The sequence below is a fragment of the Aethina tumida genome, chromosome 3 (genome assembly GCF_024364675.1).
Source record: "Aethina tumida isolate Nest 87 chromosome 3, icAetTumi1.1, whole genome shotgun sequence".
Lineage (NCBI taxonomy): Eukaryota > Metazoa > Arthropoda > Insecta > Coleoptera > Nitidulidae > Aethina > Aethina tumida.
This window is the reverse complement of record NC_065437.1, coordinates 4,728,128-4,752,921: the sequence shown is the minus strand read 5'-3', so window position 1 is coordinate 4,752,921 and position 24,794 is coordinate 4,728,128. Positions and strand designations below refer to the sequence as shown.

The 24,794-nt window shown below is 30.1% G+C and overlaps 1 protein-coding gene across 3 annotated transcripts in view; it reads left to right on the top strand.

The window, feature by feature from the left end:
* The first annotated feature begins 814 nt into the window (after window positions 1-814).
* Window positions 815-24,794, top strand: part of LOC109597277 (homeotic protein Sex combs reduced) — a 44,630-nt gene continuing 20,650 nt past the window's right edge. Inside the window, exons 1-2 of one of the 3 annotated variants that reach the window (XM_049965485.1) lie at window positions 815-1,924; window positions 2,026-2,049. In XM_049965485.1, coding sequence (XP_049821442.1) covers window positions 1,222-1,924; window positions 2,026-2,049 — 727 coding nt within the window. In that variant the 5' untranslated portion in view covers window positions 815-1,221. The remainder of the gene's footprint in view (window positions 1,925-2,025; window positions 2,050-24,794) is intronic. The other 2 variants (XM_020012923.2, XM_049965486.1) reach the window with 2 other exon arrangements.

Sequence of the window (24,794 nt, the reverse complement as noted above, 5' to 3'; positions counted from 1 at the left end):
CTAAACATTAATTTTTAATTTAGTTCATAAAATTGTTTATACATTTTTTCTATTAATTTTTTAATTATGTGCCTTACAACCTCCTGGAAATAAATTGTAAGTTATCTAAGACATTAATTTTTGAGATTTGAGTAGAAAGACAAGTTTAAATTTCTAAAAGTGTTTTTGATAACAATTGATAGTTTTAAAAGCTTTTGAAGGAAGTGCCACATAACTTTGTAAATAAATTGACTGAATATTCAAAAAGATTATTTTTCAAATAGTCTTGCTTCCTTTAAAAAGAACATACCTTGAGAAACACAAAAACCACAACACAAATAATGCCACTAATAAATCGTGCAACTCAATTATTCAACAGACAGCAAAGTTTGAAAAGACTTTAATTGGAAGTTGAAAGGGGTTGTCTGGTTAAAAAAAAAAGTTGCAAGCAAGTAGAATAAAAATAGCAGTAAACCGTTCCACCTATAACACATGTCGGCAACTCCATCAACTCCATCAACTCTATCAAGAAAGTTAACTCCAAAACTTAATGCCGGAATAGCAGTTTCGGGGTGATTCATTATAGTCCGGCTACTGGAATACGGCAGACATACACTGCTCAGCTGAGCATCAAATCTTAAACAATTCACAAATTATCAATTTGAAAGTATGAACCCGCCCCTGGCCCCTCGGTAACCACGCCCCGAGCCTGCGCCCCCGGACTTCTTACACGCCGACGAACTCCACACTACACGTTGACACGGCCTCATCCCCACTAGAGCGGCCGTCTCCCTCTATTTAGAGCCGTAACCATCTTCCGTCTCCGTCCGCCAATTCCACCGTCCCGCACATTCAACTGTTTGTCGGAATCGTATCCAAGTTTACTAAACCCAATCAACGTGTGGTATTGGATGGTTGTGGCGCCGTGAACCAAACGTCTCGACGCGACCGTCCGTCATTATCAAATAAGTTTCCGCGTGATTCGGACACACTTCGCTCCTCGCACAACTTTGTGATTGAACGCGATGTCACGGCTTACCTGACCGGCTCACCTCATAAATACAAGCCAAAGACAGTTTTATGGCCTTCTGGCACGTGCCGGACTTTTAGTGTTTCTTGTGTTTATCTGTGTGCCCGAATTTATGACTTGTTGAACATAACCACTTCAGTGTGATTGATCATGTACTTAGTGTTCTCAGTGCTCAGCAATTAAAAACCATCACTGACTCCAGAAAATCAAACATGAGTTCGTATCAGTTTGTAAACTCCTTGGCTCAGTGCTACGGGCAGCAAGGAAGACCTGGCCCGGACCAGCCTCATCAGGCAGCCAGTCCCGGAGGCGACTACTACAACCCCAACGCCGCCACAGCCGCCAGTTATCCTCCAGCATGTTACTCACCTCCCCAGGTTGGTCCCCAGTACCCGACACATCCCTACGCCACCCCGGCACCGGGCCACGGCCTGCAGCCCACAATGGGCGACTACACCCAGCTCCAACCCCAAAGACTGGCCGGCAGCAACGCTCACATGCACCACGCCAGTCCCGGTGGCCAAAGTCCCGGCATGCTGAACCCCACGGCCAGCTGTAAATACGCCGATTCCACGTCGTCGACGGGCGTCGCGTCCCCGCAGGACCTGAGCACCAGCGGCCCGCCGACGAGGAGCACGCCACCCCTGTCGAATCCGCAGGGCAACAGCGGCGGCAGCGCGACAATCACCTCCAAAAGTTCGGGACTGACGTCGCCGCTGTCCGTCAGCACGTCCCCATCGGGCAAACAGGCAACGGGTAGCTCCACCGCGTCGCAGAACCTGTCCTCACCCGCGTCCAGCACTAGTTCCACGTCCAGCAACGAGAAGTCCGGCAACAACAACAACTCCAAGAGTGGAAGTTCGCAGAATCCGCCGCAAATTTACCCGTGGATGAAGAGGGTTCACTTAGGACAAAGTAAGTGGGAAACTTGTTACTTGATTTTAGTCCATTAAGTCCATGAGCGTTGGGTTGAACTAAATTGGTTTAGTGGAAGGGCTCAATCAGAAATGTTTTAGGTGCGAAAACGGCCAGTGAAAAAGGTATTTTTATAAAGTATTTCATCTCTGTAGATCAACTGTAACTTTGTAAATATTTTTTGCTAATTATTACGAGTAAAAGTCCCGTGCTAGTTTAACCCGTATAATTAAATAAGTATAAATCATTTTTAAACGGCGACTAGAGAGACTCGAGAGATTCGAAACTATTAAAATACCATTAATCACTTAGGGATCACCTGGTGTCCCAAGAACCATATATTTCTTTTAGGGCCGTGCGTTGTATCTGAACTGTGTGAAGTTGTATAAATAGTATTTTATTAAGTGAAAACAGTTCTAAGACTTCAAATTTTTAAAACTTAAATTTCAATTTTAAAAAAAGTACAAAATAAAAGTTATTTGAGATAAATAATTTATTTTAAATTCTTTCGTTTTATGTGTCAAGTCCCACAGATAATAATATAATAAATAAAACAACATAATTGATATTACATTGTTGAACAAAGCAAGCAATTAAAAATCCATGAAGTTATTATTGAGCGTGCAATTATTTTTGTTTAATTAAATGCGTACATGGCATGATATAAGTTTGATTATTTTTTATTGCATTTAATAACAATAAATGTATTTTAAATATGTGTATTTTTTATAATTATTATGCCGACGGAATTATGATAGAATCAGCATTAGCATTAAACCAATTTAAACTTTTAAACTAACAAGTATATTATAATAATTTAAATAAGATTGTTATTTTAATATTTTATAACTCAATAAAAATGACTCATAAAAATTACAAAAAATAAAAATGTCTTTAAAATGTCTCAACTTGTGAGCTTTGTCGAAATTTGTTATAAAATTTATACGTCCTAAAATTCTTACTAAAAAAATATTCTATATTTTAAATTTTTTTAAATAGAACTTTTAAGTTCAAAATTGTTTTATACTCAAATAGAAAAAATAATTGTTTTTCAATACAAAGAAAAATTCAAAAAACTTTAACTATTTTAGTTTATAACTTTTATGATATATAAGTTTTAAGTGCAATCACAACATGCTTAAAATATTTGACATTACAACATTCTAAATAACAAATATTATGTATTTAAATTTTTTAGAAATGATAGTTATTTCACAATTTTTTTAAAATGTAAATTTATAAGTATGATAATATATAAAAAAAAATCGTCAGATAATTTATTTAATATATTTTATTTATTTAATTTATTTTAATTATAAAATGAACGTATTAATTCAATATTTCAATCAATTTTTTTAATATTCTTTATATAACTTAAATACAATAAAAATAAAATGACTGAAATGACGATCATTTTTGAGTAATTTATATTTAATCAACTTAGAAATTTTAAAAAGTAAGCATATAATTTTAATCTTATATTAAACTACTTTTTTTAAAATAATGAAAGACTTCTAAAGATTAATTAAGTTATGAACCACTGATATGCCGTACATAACTCAAAACTGAAACAAGGCAGTATTTCTTCATTTCAAAGTACAAATAATAAAAGATCTTTCTACAAAAGACTTCGAAATTTTAATTAATAAAAATCCTATAAAAATGATCAAATTTGGAGTATGCAACTTTTATGATTAAATTTACTCACATAAACATTAAAATGAAGCAATAATATATTGTAAGTATTGTACTACATTTAATAAGCAATTATAACATTGCTACAAAAGACTTCGGAAGATTAATTAAGTTGAAAACCACCAATATGCCAAACACATCTCAAAACTGAAGCAAGGAAGTATTTCTTTATTTTAAAGTACTTATAATCAAAAATCTTGGTACAATAGACTTCGAAAGTCTAATTAATTATTAATTCTTATAATATATTGAAGAATCAAAATCCTGTCCAAATGATCTAATTTAGATTATGTAACTTTTATGATTAAATTTACTCACGTAAATATTAGAATAAAACAATAATATATTATAAGTATTGTTCTACATTTAATAAATAAAATTTAAGCAATTAATACATTGCTACAAAAGACTTCAGAAGATTAATTAAGTTGAAAACAACCAATATACCAGACAGAGCTCAAAACTGAAGCAACGACGTATTTCTTTATTTTAAAGTACTAATAATAAAAATCTTGCTACAAGAGACTTCTAAAGTCTAATTGATTATTATTTCTTATAATATATTGAAGATTAAAAATCCTGTGAAAATAATCTAAGTTAGAGTATACAAGTTTTATGACTAAATTTACTCACATAAATATTAAAATAAAACAATAACATATTATAAGTAAGGTACTACATTTAATAAGTAACATTTAAGCAATTAAAACATTGCTAAAAAAGACTTTATTATATTAGTATTATAAGAAATAATACAAATTCTCCACAAAATTCTCGTTTATAAAATATAACTTTAATCGTCGTTAAAATAAAACTATATTATAATACAGTTTAATTATTAACATTAAATGAATTACTACATTAAATTGTTTTTACGCTGTAATGTACTAAATTACGTTTATGGTAACATTGTTTTTGTTTTTATATTAACAATACAACAGCAAGTTTGTAGTTTATTATATTCGCATATTCGTATTTATGAGGCTTAAAAAGACTAATCTTTCCCTTGTTAACACATAATACCAATGAAAGGGTTAATATAATACCAATTAAAACCCCATAAATAAGGCAAACCTTGTTTTGAACATAATAATAATTCTTTGGATTGTCGTGCGGTAGTTGGTTAACTAATACTTCGTAAATCAAAAAATACTGTACGACACGGGGGTATATGTTGAGTGTCGGTAGTTGGGCTCATAAATCAGTCGGGGGGCTCTAGTTCCACGGTCCTTTTGAGACCCGGTCCTATCGAAATAAAAAAAGAACCCGGTACGGCATGTCTGACGGTTGACTACGTCTGATAAAAACCACCAATCTTTATTTACGTTGATACAAACAAGCAGGCACTTACCTTTGCACAAGTCTTTTAGGCACCACGTATGATTGGTTATGTTCAATTAATGCGGGGCAATTAAGTTAAGCCTCGACTGTAATTTGTACAAGAAGAAAATAACATCGTTAGCCGAAAAAACCGAATTGACGACTTAATAACGTTTAATTTTCAATAAATCTTCGTACCAATTGCTGCAGCAAATTGCCTCGGTACAACCAACGGGAAGAAAAAAAAAGCGTCGGAAATAAATTTATTATCCGTATAGTTTCTTGCTCTTCTTCTTTTGCAGCGCACCAACCAATAATTATGTTGCGGCTTCGGCTCAGCCGACTCTTCCTTTTGCTGTTTCGAAGATGGTCCGATGTGAGGTAGTGTCAAGTTGTGTAGGGGCGGTCGGGCGCTTTTTTCCGCGTCCATGCCCGCAGTGGCCGAGGTCTATTATTATCCCATTCGCGAAGCATCGCACTTAATTGTGTGTTTGTACGCGTTTAACTTTTCGAACATCTAAATCAGAGATAGCTAATTGCGACTGCACTCCGGCTTTCTGGTCCGTGCGTCCTTTCAAAAAGGGATCAAACGGTAGACTGTGTAGTCTGGAGGTTCCTCGATGGTTGGCTAAGCACGTTGTGGTTTGTTTTGCGTGTGCTGCACATTTGTACCGTACTGGATTATGGTACTTCTTCCTTTTTTGATGGTTTTAACGTCCAAACACCAAAATTAGACTTGAAAATACTAAAAAGGTTATACAAGTTGAGTGCTCACGTTGTTCTTTACTTTTTGAATGCTGCACATTTGTACCACATTAGGAAATAGTACTTCTTCCTCTTCAGATGATCTTGATACCAAAATCTATTGAATCTGTGTAACTAAATGTCAGTCAAAACTTTAACCAGTTCATTAAAACCGAAAGAACTCTTCTGTTACTAAAATATTAGCCAAGTACCAGAAGTATAATGGAGCCATGAGAATGTTAAAAAGGTCATACAAGATGGCTGCTCACGTTGATCTTTACTTTTTGAAAGCTGCACAGTTGTATCACATTAGAAAATAGTACTTCTTCCTCTTCGGATGATCTTAAAATCAAAATCTATTGAATCTGTGTAACTAAATGTCAGTCAAAACTTTAACCAGTTCTTTAAAACCGAAAGAACTATTCTGTTACAAAATTATTAGCTAAATACTGAAAGTATAATGGAGCCATGAGAATGGTAAAAAGGTCATACAAGATGGCTGCCCACGTTGTTCTTTACTTTTTGAGTGCTGCTCACTTGTACCACATTAGGAAATAGTACTTCTTCCTCTTCGGATGATCTTAAAATCAAAATCTATTGAATCTGTGTAACTAAATGTCAGTCAGAACTTTAACCAGTTCTTTAAAACCGAAAGAACTCTTCTGTAACTAAATTATTAGTCAAATACCAAATGTATAATGGAGCCATGAAAATGTTAAAAAGGTCATACAAGATGGCTGCTCACGTTGTTCTTTACTTTTTGAGTGCTGCACACTTGTACCACATTATAAAATAGTACTTCTTCCTCTTCAGATGATCTTAAAATCAAAATCTATTAAATCTTTGTAATTAAATGTCAGTTAAAACTTTAACCAGTTCTTTAAAACCGAAAGAACTCTTCTGTTACAAAATTATTGGCCAAATACCAAAAGCATAATGAAGCTATGAGAATACTAAAAAGGTCATACAAGATGGCTTCTCACGTTGTTCTTAACTTTTTGAGTGCTGCATTCTGGTACCACATTAGAAAATAGTACTTCTTCCTCTTCAGATGATCTTAAAATCAATATCTATTAACTCTGTGTAACTAAATGTCAGTCAAAACTTTAACCAGTTCTTTAAAACTGAAATATCTCTTCTGTTACAAAAGTATTAGCCAAATACCAAAAGTATAATGGAGTCATGAGAATATTAAAAAGGTCATATAAATTGGCTGCTCTTAATTGGTGTAACTTTTTTGTATGCCACACTTAAGCCATATTGGGAAATGGTACTTCTTCCTTTCCGGATGACCATAAAATCAAAACTTGTGAAATACATATAACAAAATGTTAATTAACAGTTAAACCAGTTCTTTAAAACCAAAAAAAAAAACTATTCGGTTACAAAATTATCAACCAAATATCAGAAAAAAAAATGGAGCCATGAGAATATTAAAAAGGTCATATAACTTATTTCCCACTAAAAACAAACTGGCCATAAATCTTGCTTGAGGTAAACTGTTTATTGTATTCGAAATTGAAATGGGGTGTAAATATATTCAAAAATCCACACATCGTAAAGTACCGTAGAAGTGCCCCGCATTAGATTGGCCCCGAACAATGGGATGCATCTCGGCCAGAGACAGTTTACAAGACGAAATCTCCAGGTAATAATGGTCTTTTTTGCGGCCAAAACAAGTCAATATAAAAATTATCCCTTCACGGACTCAGATAATTTACGGCTCCGGGGGGAATCTTGATTGGAACACAAGTACATTAAACCCAGATATGACAATTACATAATGGATAAAATTGAGTCACACACAATAGATAAAAAGGAGGAAGCGAGGGCTTTCGAAAAATCGGGAAACTCAAGAGGGAATGTTTTTTATTATTGTGCATGAAATTTAGATGTTGCTGGTGAAGCTGATTTATGGAGCAAGTCGTACTTTGGTTACCTTACAGGGTAACGGTCGCCTTATAAATTATTCGATCATTGCACATACTATAAGCCGTACAATTAATTTTGGTACAATCCCAATTACTCTTATAAAATATCGAAAACATAATAACACACCGCGAGGGCCCGTCGTTATTTTATGCCGTTTATTCAACCGCCTCTAGTCTTAAGACGCCGCATGCGAATTGCCCAATTTCGACATTATCTGTAATTACGGGACGATTCCGTTTCGCCATGTTCCTTTTTAAGTCCAGCTTATCCACGAAGGCTGCATTTGCATGCAGCATCTTAATTAACCGGGACTGGTTATCCAGGGCCTGGCCGGTCCATACGCCCATCTATTTACCAACACCAACCGTATATGTTGATTATATCGCATGCTTCGACAGGCCGCAAGATTCATTGGAAATGGATTCTGCGATGGTCTGACACCGCAAATGGAATGTCTATTAGTGACGCCGGATGTTGATGTTCTTCTTTTGTTAATGAAAGAGGTTTAACGAGAAGTAAATTATATCATATCTTAAATTATTATTTACTTTAAATAGCTGTTCTATTATACGTAATTATTAAAGAATTAAACTAATTAACAAAATAAGCAATTGAGTTAAGGTAAAAACTGAAAAATGTACTATAAAAAGTTTATTTATTAATTTAACTGTATTTTCCTTTTAATATTCTTTAGTAGAGCAACTTTTTAATTATAATAAAAACTATTTTATTTGAAAAATATATGAAATTTTATTTTCTTTTCTATTTGAAATTTACTGATTTATTTATTGTTAATTTTTATTAAATAAAACAATTAAATACAAAGAAATTATTACTAAATTATTTAATAATATTTTCATATATACATTGTTTATAACTTACTTTAAAATTATATATAAATAGTGTGAAATAAAAACTAAATTAATTTATCATTTATATAAAATTAAAATCATTAATTTAAAAGTATATATAATTAAGCTTAAAAAATTAAAATATAACAAAATAAACATGTTTATTTAAAAAATTTTCAAAATTAAATAATACAAAAATAAAATTGTCAATTTAATTTAAAAAACGAAATTTAAACATAAAAAAATAAAACTATAATAATAATAATTATAAATAAATTAAATTTGAAAATATTAAAGTTAATAATTTAAATTTATAAAATTAAAAAACAATATATGTTTAAAAAAAATAATTAAAATTATATAAAATTGAAACAGTTAATTTAAATTTATTGAATTTAAAAATTAAACTCAATTTTATTAAAAAAAAATTTAATGTATGTAATGTAAAAAACAAATAAAAATTAAATTTTTAAAATTTACAAAAAGTAAGTTTAAGAATTAAAAATTTAACTATAAAAAATTAAGATTAAAATAAAAAGATTATTTAAATTTGTAAAATTTAAACTAAGCTTAAAAATTGAAAATATTAAAACTGTTAGTTTAAATTTATAAAATATAAGCTTAAAAATAATCAATTAAATTTAAATAAAATTAAAATTGATGGAATTTAAAAAATTAAAAATTAAAACAATTATTAAAATATAAAAAATTAAAAGTATTAAATTAAATATAAAAAAATTACTTATTTAAATTTATAAAAAATTGAAAATAACAAATTAAATTTAAACATATTAAAATTATTAGTAAATTTATAAAATATAAAACATTAAGCTTAAAAATAATCAGTTAAATTAATTAATTAAATAAAATTAAAATTGATAGAATTTAAATAATTAAACTTAACAACAAATTTTAATATAAAAAAATAGAATTTCTTATTTAAATTTATTAAACTAAAAAACACTACGCTTAAAAAATTGAAAATAACAAATTAAATTTAAAAATATTAAAATTATTAGTTTAAATTTATAAAATATAAAACATTAAACTTAAAAATAATCAATTAAATTTAAATAAAATTAAAATTGATTAAATTAAACTCATAAACAATTATTAAAATATAAAAAATTAAAAATGTTAATTTAAAAATAAAAAAATAAAAGTGCTTATTTAAACTTATAAAACTTAAAAAACTACGTTTAAAAAATGAAAAATAAATTAAATTTAAAAATAATAAAATAAATAAAAAAAATAAGTAGTTTAAATTCAAAAAAAATTAATCATTTAATCTAAAAATTAAAATTGTTAATTTAAATTTATAAAAATTAAGCTTAAAAAATTAAAAATATGTATTAAAATAGAAATGTTGATTTAAAATGATGAAATTTATTAAATTAAACTTAAAAGTTAAAGTTTTAAATACATAAAAAAATTTATTTAAATTTATAAAACTGCTAAAAAAATGAAAATAATAAATTAAGTTTATAAATATTAAAATTATTAATTTAAGTTTATAAAATTAAAAAAAAAAAACTTAAATTTATAAAATTTAAAAATTCAATATTATTAATAATACTTTGAATATTTTTCTAATTAAATACAGTATAATAATCTAAATAGAATATTTGCTGAATCATATTTTATCAAATTTTCATTATACAATAACATGTAGTACACAATGAGTAATGTAAATGTCTTATTAATCTTTCATCTCTTATTATAAAATTTGTTATTATGAAAGGATATGATTTTTTCATGAGAAAACAACGTACTAGGAAAATACTTGACTTTAATTAATTCACCTAATCAGTATGCAGAAACATGTTTATTACAAAAACTATAAATTTCCTCAAAAGAAATTTAACTAAATTGCTATTTTTGATTAAAATATTGTCTTTATCTCTAAATATTTTAATTTTTTATCAAGTTTAGTTCATTTACTTAAAATTAATAATACTAAAGCATAAAAAATTCTTAATATTAACACTGTTTTTATTGAAAATTATACATAAAATGTCAAGTAATTGGTTTAGTTAATTAAAGTAATTTAATTAACATTTTAATTAAAAACTATTAATGAAAATTGGATATGTAATTTAAAAAAAAAAATCTTATATATCTTGTTAATAATCTAAAATGTAATTAATGATTAATATACTTAAGTTATAATAAATTTTAGATATTATACATTTTCTTAACGTTAATAAGTTTTAATTGCATACTTACGTTTCCCTTTAAATTTTAAATTTCTTAATATTTTATATTTTATTGGTACATTTTTCTTTTCCTATTTTTGTGAAAGAAAAACCAATTAGCCACAAACTAGTTCCCTCTTTAATCTATTATTACTGTAATTTAATGTTGATGTTTATTATACATAATTACGAAAGACAAGGATTGTCTAATAAGTCTTAGAATTATATACTGTTATTATAACTATTAAAGATATGGAGTTTATAATTAATATAACATTTAGCTACCGTCTTAGTGGATACACCTGAAGTCAGATTGTTATCTAGTTTTAAATTTCCTAATTATTTTACAAGACAATTTTTACTATTAGTTAATAAAAAAATATTTAAAAACTATTAACATGTGTTGAAAAAATTTTAATTTAATTAAAGTGTCTACTGGAAACCAACAACAAATCTATAAAAATGTATTTCCCAATATTGCGTCCATCTGTGCCAACAATTCAAATCCACAAAGTCGAAGTACTGACTTTGCTGCCTTCCAAACACATTTGAATATTATTCGTTACGCCGGCAATTGCATCACCCATAATTTAAGCGGGACACAAAGGGACGGAAATAATTTGACAGTTGTAAAAGTAACTGTGGACTTGTTCATACTTTCGAAATTAGTAGGCATTAATATGCATCTGGAACGAAGAGACACATGTGTCTCTATGAATCTAGTCTGTTTTGGATGGTGGAAAATAGGAGGTCTGGCCCAAAGCGGGACCGTGCATAAATCATATTTTGTGCATAACGCCTTTTGAACGTCAACATTTTATTTTGTCTTTAGTTTTATGGTCTCATTCATTTCGTTCCTCAGTTGAACGTCAATTTTGTTTTACTGATAATATTAATTATGTCAACTAACTATAGGTAATATATAAATGAATGGCAATTTATTTGTTTACATCACAGAATGTTACAATAATTTGCCTGAACCAAACAATAATTATAAACTCGTACTGTGTCCATCAATTTAATTCTTTATGGGAACAAGGTTAATTTTACGAGAACAACTAAACTTATTCTAAACACTTTTTGGTCAAAATATATTCTTCTTTATATGATAAATAATTATCCACCATAATTGTTAATTACCTGCCCATATTTTTGAAAATGAATCAAAGTTTAATGGACCCCAGCTACAACAGTATGGTTATCTGGACTATATTTTTATTTATAACTTGGTGAGATCGAGAGATTGTCATTCTATTAAAAGCACATTTTAAATTTGGCTCTTATAAAGCTGTTTAAATGATATTACGTTACAATCTGTTGATGTGTTTATGGTGAAACCATTAAATAGCCTGAAAGAGATGTATTTCTTTTGCTGTGCATCATTTGTTATTGGGGAAAGGAAATTAATTTGAGATATAAATCTTTGCGAATTTGGCTAGGTGCACGTCTAACATATTTATATTGTCTTAATTATTATTTCTTTCTGTTGCGTCGTTATCTTGTTGTAAGAAAAAAAAAATTGGAAAGGCATTAGCAAGTAAAACCGGAGCGTATAAATCACAGTCGGCGTAGTAGGTGGACCCGAGCGATTAGAGGTGCATAATCCAGCGTCGGAGTGGCCGGTTTGATAAGTGTATTGTAGTCGGAAGAAGCGCAACACCACGTAGGGCCGCTCCAACAGGTGTATATATTTTGCAGAACGAGAGAGCTAGAGAGAGAGGCGGAGGCAGGCACAATCGAACACAAACCTCGACGGATAATAATGCGGGCAAGAGCAATGGCTTGTGACCCCACGGGCCATAAATATCCCTGGGAGAATCCCGGATCGTGATCGCCGGATTTTCGCGACACCAACACTAAGGGGAGCACTGCGATATACTGCCTAATGATTTTGATTTGCCCCGTACGTTGATGAAGAGCTGTTGCGTCGGTTCATCGAGGTTTTAACGTTAGGAATTAAATGGTGATTTACTTTTCCTCCTTACAATAAGAACTACTCATTGGAAGAGCAAAAAATTTGCTTTGCTTGTTCCTTTAGTACCTTCGTTGTCAACACTATTCTGACTAATGATGTGAGTTGTCTAGTATGCTGATGGGGACGGTCTGTTGTCATCAAGAATGACATATGATTGAGAGTTCATTTTAATTTTCAGATAAGCTTTAAAAATAATTAAAGAAGGAAGCAAAGTTTCAATAAATTGATAAATATTCCTCATTTTTGTGATTAAAATTATCTAAAATCAAACTACTGGAAATATTTGCCTCCTTAGTTCATTCAATGCTAATTGAGAAGAAACACTGGTTTTAATTTTGTTTGTGATGTGTGAAGATGTGATAACTGAGATTCTTCATTTTAGAATATCAAAGAATTAGACTGTGAAGGAACATTTCAATTGAATATTTCAAAAATGCCATCACAGATTTTCTAAAACCACCACTAGAAAGACCACCATTATATTCGTCCTAATGATTCATATTTCCTTTGATTGTTGTTGAGGAAGAACTGTTGTGTCTGTTGTCATCAATCTTTGACAAATTATTGAGAGTTTATTTTAATTTTCAGATAAGTTTAAAAAATAATTAAAGAAGACAGCAAAGTTTTAATAAATCGATAAATATTCTTCATTTTTGTGATCAAAATTATCTAAAATCAAACTACTGGAAATATTTGCCTCCTTAGTTCATTCAATGCTAATTGAGAAGAAACACTGGTTTTAATTTTGTTTGTGATGTGTGAAGATGTGATAACTGAGATTCTTCATTTTAGAATATCAAAGAATTAGACTGTGAAGGAACATTTCAATTGAATATTTCAAAAATGCCATCACAGATTTTCTAAAACCACCACTAGAAAGACCACCATTATATTCGTCCTAATAATTCATATTTCCTTTGATTGTTGTTCAGGAAGAACTGTTGTGTCTGTTGTCATCAAGATTGACCAATTATTGAGAATTTATTTTAATTTTCATATAAGTTTAAAAAATAATTAAAGAAGGAAGCAAAGTTTCAATAAATTGATAAATATTCTTCATTTTTGTGATTAAAATTATCTAAAATTAAACTACTGAAAATATTTGCCACCTTAGTTCATTCAATGCTAATTGAAGGAGAAACACTGGTTTTAACTTTGTTTTTTATGTGAAGATGTGATGACTGACATTCTTTATTTTACAATATCAAAGAATTAGACTGTGAAGGAACATTTCAATTGAATATTTCCAAAATGCCATCACAGATTTTCCAAAACCACCACTAGAAAGACCACCATTATATTCGTCCTAATGATTCATATTTCCTTTGATTGTTGTTGAGGAAGAACTGTTGTGTCTGTTGTCATTAAGATTAACAAATTATTGATAGTTTATTTTAATTTTCAGATAAGTTTAAAAAATAATTAAAGAAGGAAGCAAAGTTTCAATAAGTCTATAAATATTCTTCATTTTTGTGATTAAAATTATCTAAAATCAAACTACTGGAAATATTTGCCTCTTTAGTTCATTCAGTGCTAATTGAAGGAGAAACACTGGTTTTGATTTTGCTTGTTTTTTTATGTGAAGATGTGATGACTGAGATTCTTCATTTTAGAATATCAAAGAATTAGACTGTGAAGGAACATTTCAATTAAATATTTCAAAAATTCCATCACAAATGTTCCCTAACCACCACTAGAAAGACCACCATTATATTCTTCCTAATGATTCATATTTCCTTTTATTGTTGTTGATGAAGAACTGTTGTGTCTGTTTTCATCGAGATTGACAAATGATTGATAATTAATTCTAATTTTCTTCATTTGATAAATATTCTTCATTTTTGACATTAAAATTATCTGAAATCAAATAACTCATTAGTTCATTCGATGCTGATTGGAGGAGGAACACTTGGTTTTGATTTTGTTTGTTTTGATGTGAAGATGTGATGACTAAAATTCCCATTTTAGAATGTTTTCTAAAAATAACACTACAAATGCCACCATTATGTTCTTCCTAATGATTCATATTTCCCCTGATTGTTGTTGAGGTTGAACTGTTATCCATCTAATTACACACACTTTCAAGGAATACAGATAATATATTATCAAATATTGCTCATAAAAACAATAAACAAACTCGTGGTCAAAAGAACTTTGCTATGATTTCTTCCCCATTTATATTCTTCATTATTCGTAACCAGTTTGCTTTAATACCGTCGCTGAAACCCAAACCCAATAAAATGTGATGAACCATCCTCGAGAGCGGTCAGAACTGCAGCACCATGAAATTGTTAATTCAACTATAAATTATTTTGTAGGCGCCGGAACGAATTTAAAAATAGACGATTTTCACATAGGCTTGTAATTAGATTAAGGCAGATACGTTGAAATTCGTATTTCTGGGTGTGGAATAACCATTTGCATGTGACAGTTTATTAGTTTTCCTGGTCCCTGACACGTAGGTGTGGGTGTATTAGCCATAGTTAATTTTAATTTTCAGCCACGAACAGTTTTCAAATAAATAATAATAGATGCTCGGACGCAACGTTTACATACCAGTTTTCGCGATGCAGAAACTATAACCGATGCAATTGGATTTCGCTTGGAGCGTGGCTGGAAGTTGAGAGAAGAATAATGACTTTGAAATACTACCGCTTTGTAACGCAAAAAGATGTCTTGCCTTTATTGTAAGAATGCATCCAGTTAATTTATTGTAACAAGAGCAAACAAAGTTCTATAATGAAGGATTTTTAATCAAGTAAACCTTAACAAAGGTTGTCAAAGTTAAGTTCTAGCTATCAACAACATAACTCTACCTTCTTCTCTTTCTTAAAATATACTTGTACACTTTAAAATTCAAACTTCTTGCCTTCAAACAAAAATGAAAGAGATGCACTTTCAATAAACTCCTTTATCTCCCTTTCTTTTATGAGTCAAGCTTTTTCTTCCGTTCCTTTCCAATAACTTAACTCTGCTTTTTTACCTTCTTATCTTTCTTTAAATATACTTGCAATCTTTAAAATTCAAACTTCTTGCCTTTAAACAAAAATGAAAGAGATGCTGCTACTTCCAATAGTCTCCTTTATCTCCCTTTCTTTTATGAGTCAAGCTTTTCCTTCCGTTCCGTTCCAACAACTTAACTTAGCTTTTCTAATTTCTTCTCTTTCTTTAAATATACTTGCAATCTTTAAAATTCAAACTTCTTGCCTTAAAACAAAAATGAAAGAGATGCCACTTCCAATAGTCTCTTTTATCTCCCTTTCTTTTATGAGTCAAGTTTTTTCTTCCGTTCCGTTCCAACAACTTAACTCTGCTTTTCTACCTTCTTCTCTTTCTTTAAATGTACTTGTAATCTTTAAAATTCAAACTTCTTGACTTCAAACAAAAATGAAAGAGATGCCACTTCCAATAGTCTCCTTTATCTCCCTTTCTTTTATGAGTCAAGCTTTTTCTTCCGTTCCGTTCCAACAACTTAACTCTGCTTTTCTACCTTCTTCTCTTTCTTTAAATATACTTGTAATCTTTAGAATTCAAACTTCTTGACTTCAAACAAAAATTAAAGAGATACCATTTCCAATAGTCTCATTTATCTCCCTTTCTTTTATGAGTCAAGCTTTTTCTTCCGTTCCGATCCAACAACTCAACTCTGCTTTTCTACCTTCTTCTTTTTCTTTAAATATACTTGTACTCTTTAAAATTCAAACTTCTTGCCTTCAAACAAAAATGAAAGAGACGCCACTTTCAATAATCTCTTTTATCTCTCTTTCTTTTATGAGTCAAACTTTTTTACTGGTAATCTTTATAATACAAATTTCTTTCTTCTAACAAGAATGACAGAGACTCCACTTCTCTTTCTTTTTTTATAATCTCCTTTATCTCATTTAAAAATCTTTATGTCCATTTACCTTTTAAGACTTTTTGCTTCCGTTCCATTCCAACAAACGTGAGATAAAACTTGAATCTACTTCCCTTTCATAACATAATATCTAAAACAAATTGTACACGTATAAATTCATTATAAAATGAACCTAGCAACGTCCCTGAAAGCCATTATGGCGAAGAAATTCTTCGAAAATATTTCAGTACGGTACAATTGAAATTAATTGCCATTTCATATATCTTCACCTTGTTGCCTGCTGTCAGCTATGAAATATGTTTAATATCAGACTACCAATGGATGCTTATAAATATATATTCATTAATATATCATTAAACGTTTAACAATGAGCACGGTATTTAGTAACATTCGCTTAATTTATCAATAACTAACTAATTACTTTGTGTGAGGATCACAAAGAATATGCTACTGTAAGTAACAAAACACTTTTTAATGATTATTAGTTAGAAACTGAATAGAAATAACCAAGTTAAAGCTTGACATTCGTGATGGTAAAGTAGATATCTAACTATCAATTGTTTGAAATTTAATAAAATATGCATATTTTAACAGTGAGGATCAAATTATAGGTTGTTCTAACATTATGCAAATGCGGCCATTAAAAAGGAGCCAGTTTCGGTAGCCAAAATCAATAAACACTACATATTTATAATTAATACCGCATAACTAATGATCGTGAGACATAACTACGTTAATTGAATACCCCCTCAAAAACATAATACGAAAATCCTCCGATGATCACTGTTAAAGTTAACGCAGGGGTGAGTTCCTTCTAACAAAGGGGGGGGGGTTAATAACAGATGGTTTGGTGTTTTTGTTTTAGGTCTATTACGGTGGCACATTTTAAGCACAATCATTAAACGGATTTACCATTTTTCAAAGGGCAATTTTATCGACAGCAAATACATAATAAATGTACAATCACGCGATGCAAATGCACTCGTTTTAAATTAAATCGAAGTCATTCCATTTTTTGGTGCGACACAACTATTAAAGGGTCGTTAGTGGGCAACGTATTGATTCCGTTTGACCCCCAAACTGGCCGATACAGCTGATGTGTGTTAAAATATTTATTAAAACTATTTGAAAGGATAAATACACAAACGTTCCTGATGTTTATATTAAATTTGACAAAAGTAAAACAATGGCAACATTCGGATTTAACATTCAACGAGATTCCCTGTATAAGACAGATTCAGTTAACTACAATAAACACATATAGTTTTTATATATTTGTTCTTTTTTTATAAACTGAACGTGGTGTTGAAAGTAAGTCATCTGCAATATATTAAATTGGTGGGTTAAATGTGAAGCTGCGAAGTATAAAATACATAACTTGGCCTATAGTAAATCTATTAATAGGCCCCTTGGTCTCGCTTGGTTGCTGTGATAACGAAATAATATTAATTACGATGCTGACTACTGATTGATTTATATCTATAAACTGTATACGAAAAAATAAACTATCCTTTTTCAAAGACTAGCTGTAATAAATGGTGTATTGGAATGTAAGTACATTTTCTGTAAACAGGAATTAACGAGATATCACATACGTGGAGCCGAAAACGATGCAGTAAACACATCATCGTATCGTATCATTTTTCTAGCCCTTAAAAAAAGCTTTGGAGTTGTCACTTAATCATCAATTCAGTGTGGGCACGATGAAGGCGTCCACGGTTGGGTTATTAGCTACTTCTTTGAGCCAGCTAATCAAACGTGATTACCAGGCGTCGTACCAATCGATGTTATTGATTGATTGGCCGCCATCAAGCTTTGGAATTGCTAATGATGCGTGTAGATTCCAGCGACAAAATTGCCTTCTCGTGTTGCTGAGTCCGTACGGCGGTTATGTGCGAAAATATTTCACGTAGGTCGTATATTATGCTTGTTTGTCAAGATGTTTAACAGTTCTTGTAGAAAATTAATTCGATTCTTTACCGGTTGCCGACGCAGCTAAAACAACAATCGGATACACCATATCAACACTATTTAGCATTTAGCACGCTCAACAGCCTATTAATCCCAAGCCGTAATTCCAAGCCAAAATCTTGCTCGTCGGTCCGCCTTTCAAAACAAGCGTATTAGGTGGATAAAAAATGGTCGAATATTTCCATCAAAACGCGTTGACTAACTAATTGAAACCGAAAAATGATGAATGATAAACTCGCGACGCGTCCCAACGATCCGGTCAATTATATCGCCTTCGAATTGGCCCCATTCAATGAAACAATACGACGCGAGAACCATCTGCGAAGAAAACTATCCATCATCTATTTATGAAATCTTTGTGGCCCGCGACTTTTTATGAACGGACAAAAAGGACCAGATACAATGCTAAGTATGAACTGTTTAATGCCTCGTAGTTCGTATTTCCCGCTGCTTTTATTCCGCTTTGTTTCAACCGTTTCCATGGGCATGTGATTGATGGTTTATTTTGTGCTGTCGGCCTGGTAGGTCCGCGTCTGTCTATCGCGTTTATGGCTGATGGACACTTTTTCAATGGACGGACTTTAAGTCTATATCGTTAGGGTTGGCGTTTTATTAAATTTCAACATGAGTCTAAACTATCAACGTCTATTCCTGCTTCAATAACACTAGTTTACTTGAGCTTTATCACTGGAATCTTCTTTACAATCAAGGCCACCAACAAGTATAAAATTTAGGGACCTACAACCTTCCAGAAATACATTTTTTTATACTGAATAAAAACCAAAAATTAAAAAACCATGTAATGAAGATTAACGTTTATAATTCATATGATTCTTCTTCTAAATGTTCTTCTAAATTCTTATTGTTATTAAATTTACATCCTATACTAACAATATTAAACTGGTACTACCTTTATCAACATTCCAAAGGTTATAAATTCTTTGCCCCAATTGATACTTAAGTGGAAGAGTAATTGTGGTAGATCTTGATTAAAAAACAATGGACTGAAGATTAACATTTATAAATTTTATGATTCTTCTTCTAAATCTCGGTAATTTTTATTAAATTTACGTGGAAAACTAAGTTTATTAAACTAATCCTACTTGTATCATCATTCCAAAGATTTTTCAACCACAGTTTTTAAATTCTTTGCCCCCATTTGGTCATTAAGTGGTACAGTAATTGTATTAGATCTTCTTGATTAAAAAACAATAGAATGAAGATTAACATTTTAAAGCCTTATGATTTTTCTTCTAAATCCCAATCTTTATTAAATTCACGTGCAATACTAAGTTTACTAAACTAGTATTAGTTTTGTCATCATTCCAAAGTTTTTTGAACCACTGTTTACAAATTATTTACCACACTTGGCCCTTAAGTGGAAGAGTAATTGTGGTAGATATTCTTGTATAAAAAACAATGGAGTGAAGATTAACGTTTATAAGCCTTATGATTCTTCTTCTAAATCCCAGTTATCTTTATTAAATTCACAAGTAAAATTACTAGTATTACTTTTATCATAAATCCAAAGTTTTTTGAACCACTGTTTACAAATTATTTGCCACATTTAGCACTTAAGTGGAAGAATAATTGTGGTAGATCTTCTTGTATAAAAAACAATGGAGTGAAGATTAACGTTTATAAGCCTTATGATTCTTCTTCTAAATCCCAGTTATCTTTATTAAATTCATAAGCAAAATTACTAGTATTACTTTTATCATAAATCCAAAGATTTCTGAACCAATGTTTACAAATTATTTCCTACACTTGGCCCTTAAGTGGAAGAGTAATTGTGGTAGATATTCTTATATAAAAAACAATGGAGTTTATACGTTTATAAGCCTTATGATCATTCTTCTAAATCCCAGTTATCTTTATTAAATTCACAAGCAAAATTACTTGTATTACTTTTATCATAAATCCAAAGTTTTTTGAACCACTGTTGACAAAATATTTGCCACACTTGGCCCTTAAGTGGAAGAATAATTGTGGTAGATCTTCTTGTATAAAAAACAATGGAGTGAAGATTATCGTTTATAAAGCTTATGATTCTTCTTCTAAATCCCAGTTACCTTTATTAAATTCTCCTCCAATACTAAGTTTATTAAACTAATATTACTTTTATCATTATTTTTTAAAACAAGTTTATAAATTCTTTGTCTCACTTAAAAGGAAAAATAATTGTGGTAGATCTTCTAAGATTTAGATTTATAAGCCTTATAAGCCTTACTTCTTTATTAAATTTAAGTTTATTAAACTAGTACTATTTTGTCAAAATTTTTGAATCACATTTCATACATTCCTTGCTCCAGTTAGTCCTTAATTGGAAGAGTAATTATGATAGACATTAGATCTTAAACTTTTGAATTTAAGCTTCTATAAAATCAAGTGTTTCAATTATAGGAATAATGTGGTGAAACTGAAAGTTAAAAAAGAACTTTTTCAAAACGAGTAGAATTCTTACCAATTTAGAATTGTAAATTTAGTTATAATAAGTAAGATTTAGGAGGATTTAGGAAGAATAATAAGTCTAGAATTTCCATCTTCACATCAACAACAAGTGTGTCAAAAATTTTTTGATAATGTCAGTCAAAAACACTTATTATTTTAAATTGATTGTAGTTAAACAAACTTAGATTTGTAAGTATATTTAATAAAAATAATTGGAATTTAGAAGAAGATTAATTAATCTTATAAAATCCTTGCCCCTATTAGGTTAACAAGATCTAAATGCTAATGAATTTGCCCCATAAATCAAAATATGATCGTCGTGTAAATAAGCAACTTCCTATTTTTGTCATTACCTCAAAGCTTAACGGTGTAATCTTACTGACCTTTATCCATATCCCACTTAAATTTATTGTGTAACTAGAATCGGTCGTGTTTCACGCAGGTAACATATACCCAGTTAATTAATTCGAAGTGATCGTGAAAACTCAGATTGATTTATTACATTTATAATAATTTTTTTTAGCGGGCGCCTTAATAATTAACGCGGACATTAATAAATAAACTGTAATTATTCATACTGCTATGTCCAATTTAATTGCGTACACTAAAAATAACCGACCACATTCACATGCCGCAACTACAACTGTTACTAAATAAACTTTTTAGCAACATTGCAGCCTGAGAGGTCGTTCGCAGGATCGTCTCCTTCCATTCCTCATTGTATCGCACCGTTTTCATTAGTGCCGAAATTCACAAGACAGAACATTTGAAGGATTTTGATTTACGACATTCAAATAGTGAAAATTACCAGGCTTTTAACAATTCACCCTCGAGCGCACGCGGATCGCATTGAAGCCGCGTCAAAGAGGGTGAGAGGGAAGACCCATCAGACCAGGAAATAGATAGACAGTTATAAATGGATAGAAAAATTATCGGAGCATTTCTTATTCGATCGGGAGAACTGTATATATATATATATATATATATACAGGCGTTCGGCTGCATTAGCTGACGCGAATATCGCATTCCCGCTGACTTTTTCGCATCGCTCACGATCAGCTGACTCTGTTTATGTACGGTTTCAATCCGGATGGATCAATATAAGCTTAAATTCACTTATCTTTTCTATTTAATTTTATCCATAAAGATAAAAATCACGTCAACAAAAAGAAAAAAATATGATATAATTCATTTATATAATTTATTTATTGTTATATATAGTTTTTTTTTTAATTAAGAAGATCTAATGCCTTTATTACAACTACTCTTCCACTTAAGAACTAAGTGGAACTGTCGTTCAAAAATTTTTGACGATTTACATTGAAGTAAATTTTAGATTGATCCTTTAATTATAATAATTCGATGAAACTAAGTGTTTCCATTTTAGGAACTCTGTGTTAAAATTAGAAAGTAGAAAAAGTCCTTTATCAAAATCACTAGATTCTTTAAAAATTTAGAATTATAAGAAAATGTAATTAGAATAAATACTTCAATAAAACCATTTATAAACTATTTATCAAAGAACTAGATATGCCTTATTGGATGGAGGGAGAAGGTCTTCATCAAGACAAACAGAAATTTAAAAACTTAAGAGTTTTAAGAAAATTTAATTAGAATATGTAAGTTTCTAAAGAAATATCATAAGTCTTATCCAATTCTAATCTAATAATTGTTTTATGGTCTTCCACTTAAGAACCAAGTGTGGCAAAAATATTGAATGAAGATATTTTTATAATACAATTTTAACTAGTTTAGCTTAAATTTAAATAATCTTGAACTAAATTTTAGATTGCTCCTTTAATTATAAAACTTCGATACAACCAACTGTTTCCATTATAAGAACTAAGTGTTAAAATTGTAAAGAAGAAAGTGTCCTTTAGCAAAACCAGTAGATTCTTTGAAAATTTAGAATTATAAGAAAATGTAATCAGAATAAATACTTCAATAAAACCAAATGCTTCCATTTATAAACTATTTATTAAAGAACTAGATATGCCTTATTGGAAGTAGGGAGAAGTTCTTCATCAAGACAAACAGAAATTTAAAAACTTAAGAATTTTAAGAAAATTTAATTAGAATATGTAAGTTTCTAAAGAAAAATCATAAGACTTATACAATTCTAATCTAATAATTGTTTTATGGTCTTCCACTTAAGAACCAAGTGTGGCTAAAATATTGAATGAAGATATTTTTATAATACAATTTTAACTAGTTTAGCTTAAATTTAAATAATTTTGAAGTAAATTTTAGATTGCTCCTTTAATTATAAAACTTCGATACAATCAAGTGTTTCCATTGTAAGAACTATATGTTAAAATTGTAAAGAAGAAAGTGTCCTTTAGCAAAACCAGTAGATTCTTTGAAAATTTAGAATTATAAGAAAATGTAATCAGAATAAATACTTCAATAAAACCAAATGCTTCCATTTATAAGCTATTTATCAAAGAACTAGATATGCCTAATTGGAAGGAGGGAGAATGTCTTCATCAAGACAAACAGAAATTTAAAAACTTAAGAATTTTAAGTAAATTTAATTAGAATATGTAAGTTTCTAAAGAAAAATCATAAGCCTTATACAATTCTAATCTAATAATTGTTTTATGGTCTTCCACTTAAGAACCAAGTGTGGCAAAAATATTGACTGAAGATATTTTTATAATACAATTTTAACTAGTTTAGCTTAAATTTAAATAATTTTGAACTAAATTTTAGATTGCTCCCTTAATTATAAAACTTCCATACAACCAAGTGTTTCCATTATAAGAAGTAAGTGTTAAAATTGTAAAGAAGAAAGTGTCCTTTAGCAAAACCAGTAGATTCTTTGAAAATTTAGAATTATAAGAAAATGTAATCAGAATAAATACTTCAATAAAACCAAATGCTTCCATTTATAAACTATTTATCAAAGAACTAGATATGCCTTATTGGAAGGAGGGAGAATGTCTTCATCAAGACAAACAGAAATTTAAAAACTTAAGAATTTTAAGAAAATTTAATTAGAATATGTTCTATGTTAAAAATATTGATTGAAGATTTTTTTATAAAAAGATCTTAGCTAGTTTAGCTTAAATTTAAATAACCTTGAATTTGTTAAACCACTAGGGCCTTATCTTATCCTTTAAGTGTTTTTTCCTCAACAAGATATATTAGCTCTTTGCCATACTTGGTTCCTAAATCTGATAAAAAATTGCTAGATAGTGTTGGTTAATAAAGAATATAATAAGGATTACATTTGTACAATGAGTAATTTTCTTAAAGATTTGTAAATGGATGATGAATTCCAAAGAAACTTAAGTTAAGCTATTGTCAAAAGCAACACAACAATTTCCCAAAACCTAATTGGATCATCGTTTCATCACAGCATCTTTCGCTCGTAAACCAAACCACTCCTCACAATTAAAGAATCATTAATAAACTAGTCGGTTGCAGTGTCCCCCGTCATTTATTTATCTGGAAGCGGTAGTTAGTAAAAATCGTATTGGGGAACCGGGGATTCGAACAGCGATCAGCTGTGGCCCCGAAACTATCGCGTGACTGACGTGTTACTGTTCCTACAGAGGGTTAATGACTTATTTTAGGGGTAATAAATCTCCGGTGCAATAAATTTAAACCGTGCCAGACAATGAATATCATTTACAACTTGCGCCACAATCGACTTCGGTTTTAAAGTGACAATTATCCTGCATGTTAGTAACCAACTATAAAATATTATTCAGATTTGAAGAGAAAAAAAACAGGAAGTGGCCGACTAGGAGATTCATTTCAGTCAGTTTAATATTTTTCCCTCATTTGTCTAGCTTTGTTGGCAATAACAATTAGCTGTGTATTCAGTAGAAGTAACTTGCTTACATAAATAATAGCTGGTGTTAAGATGAGGATC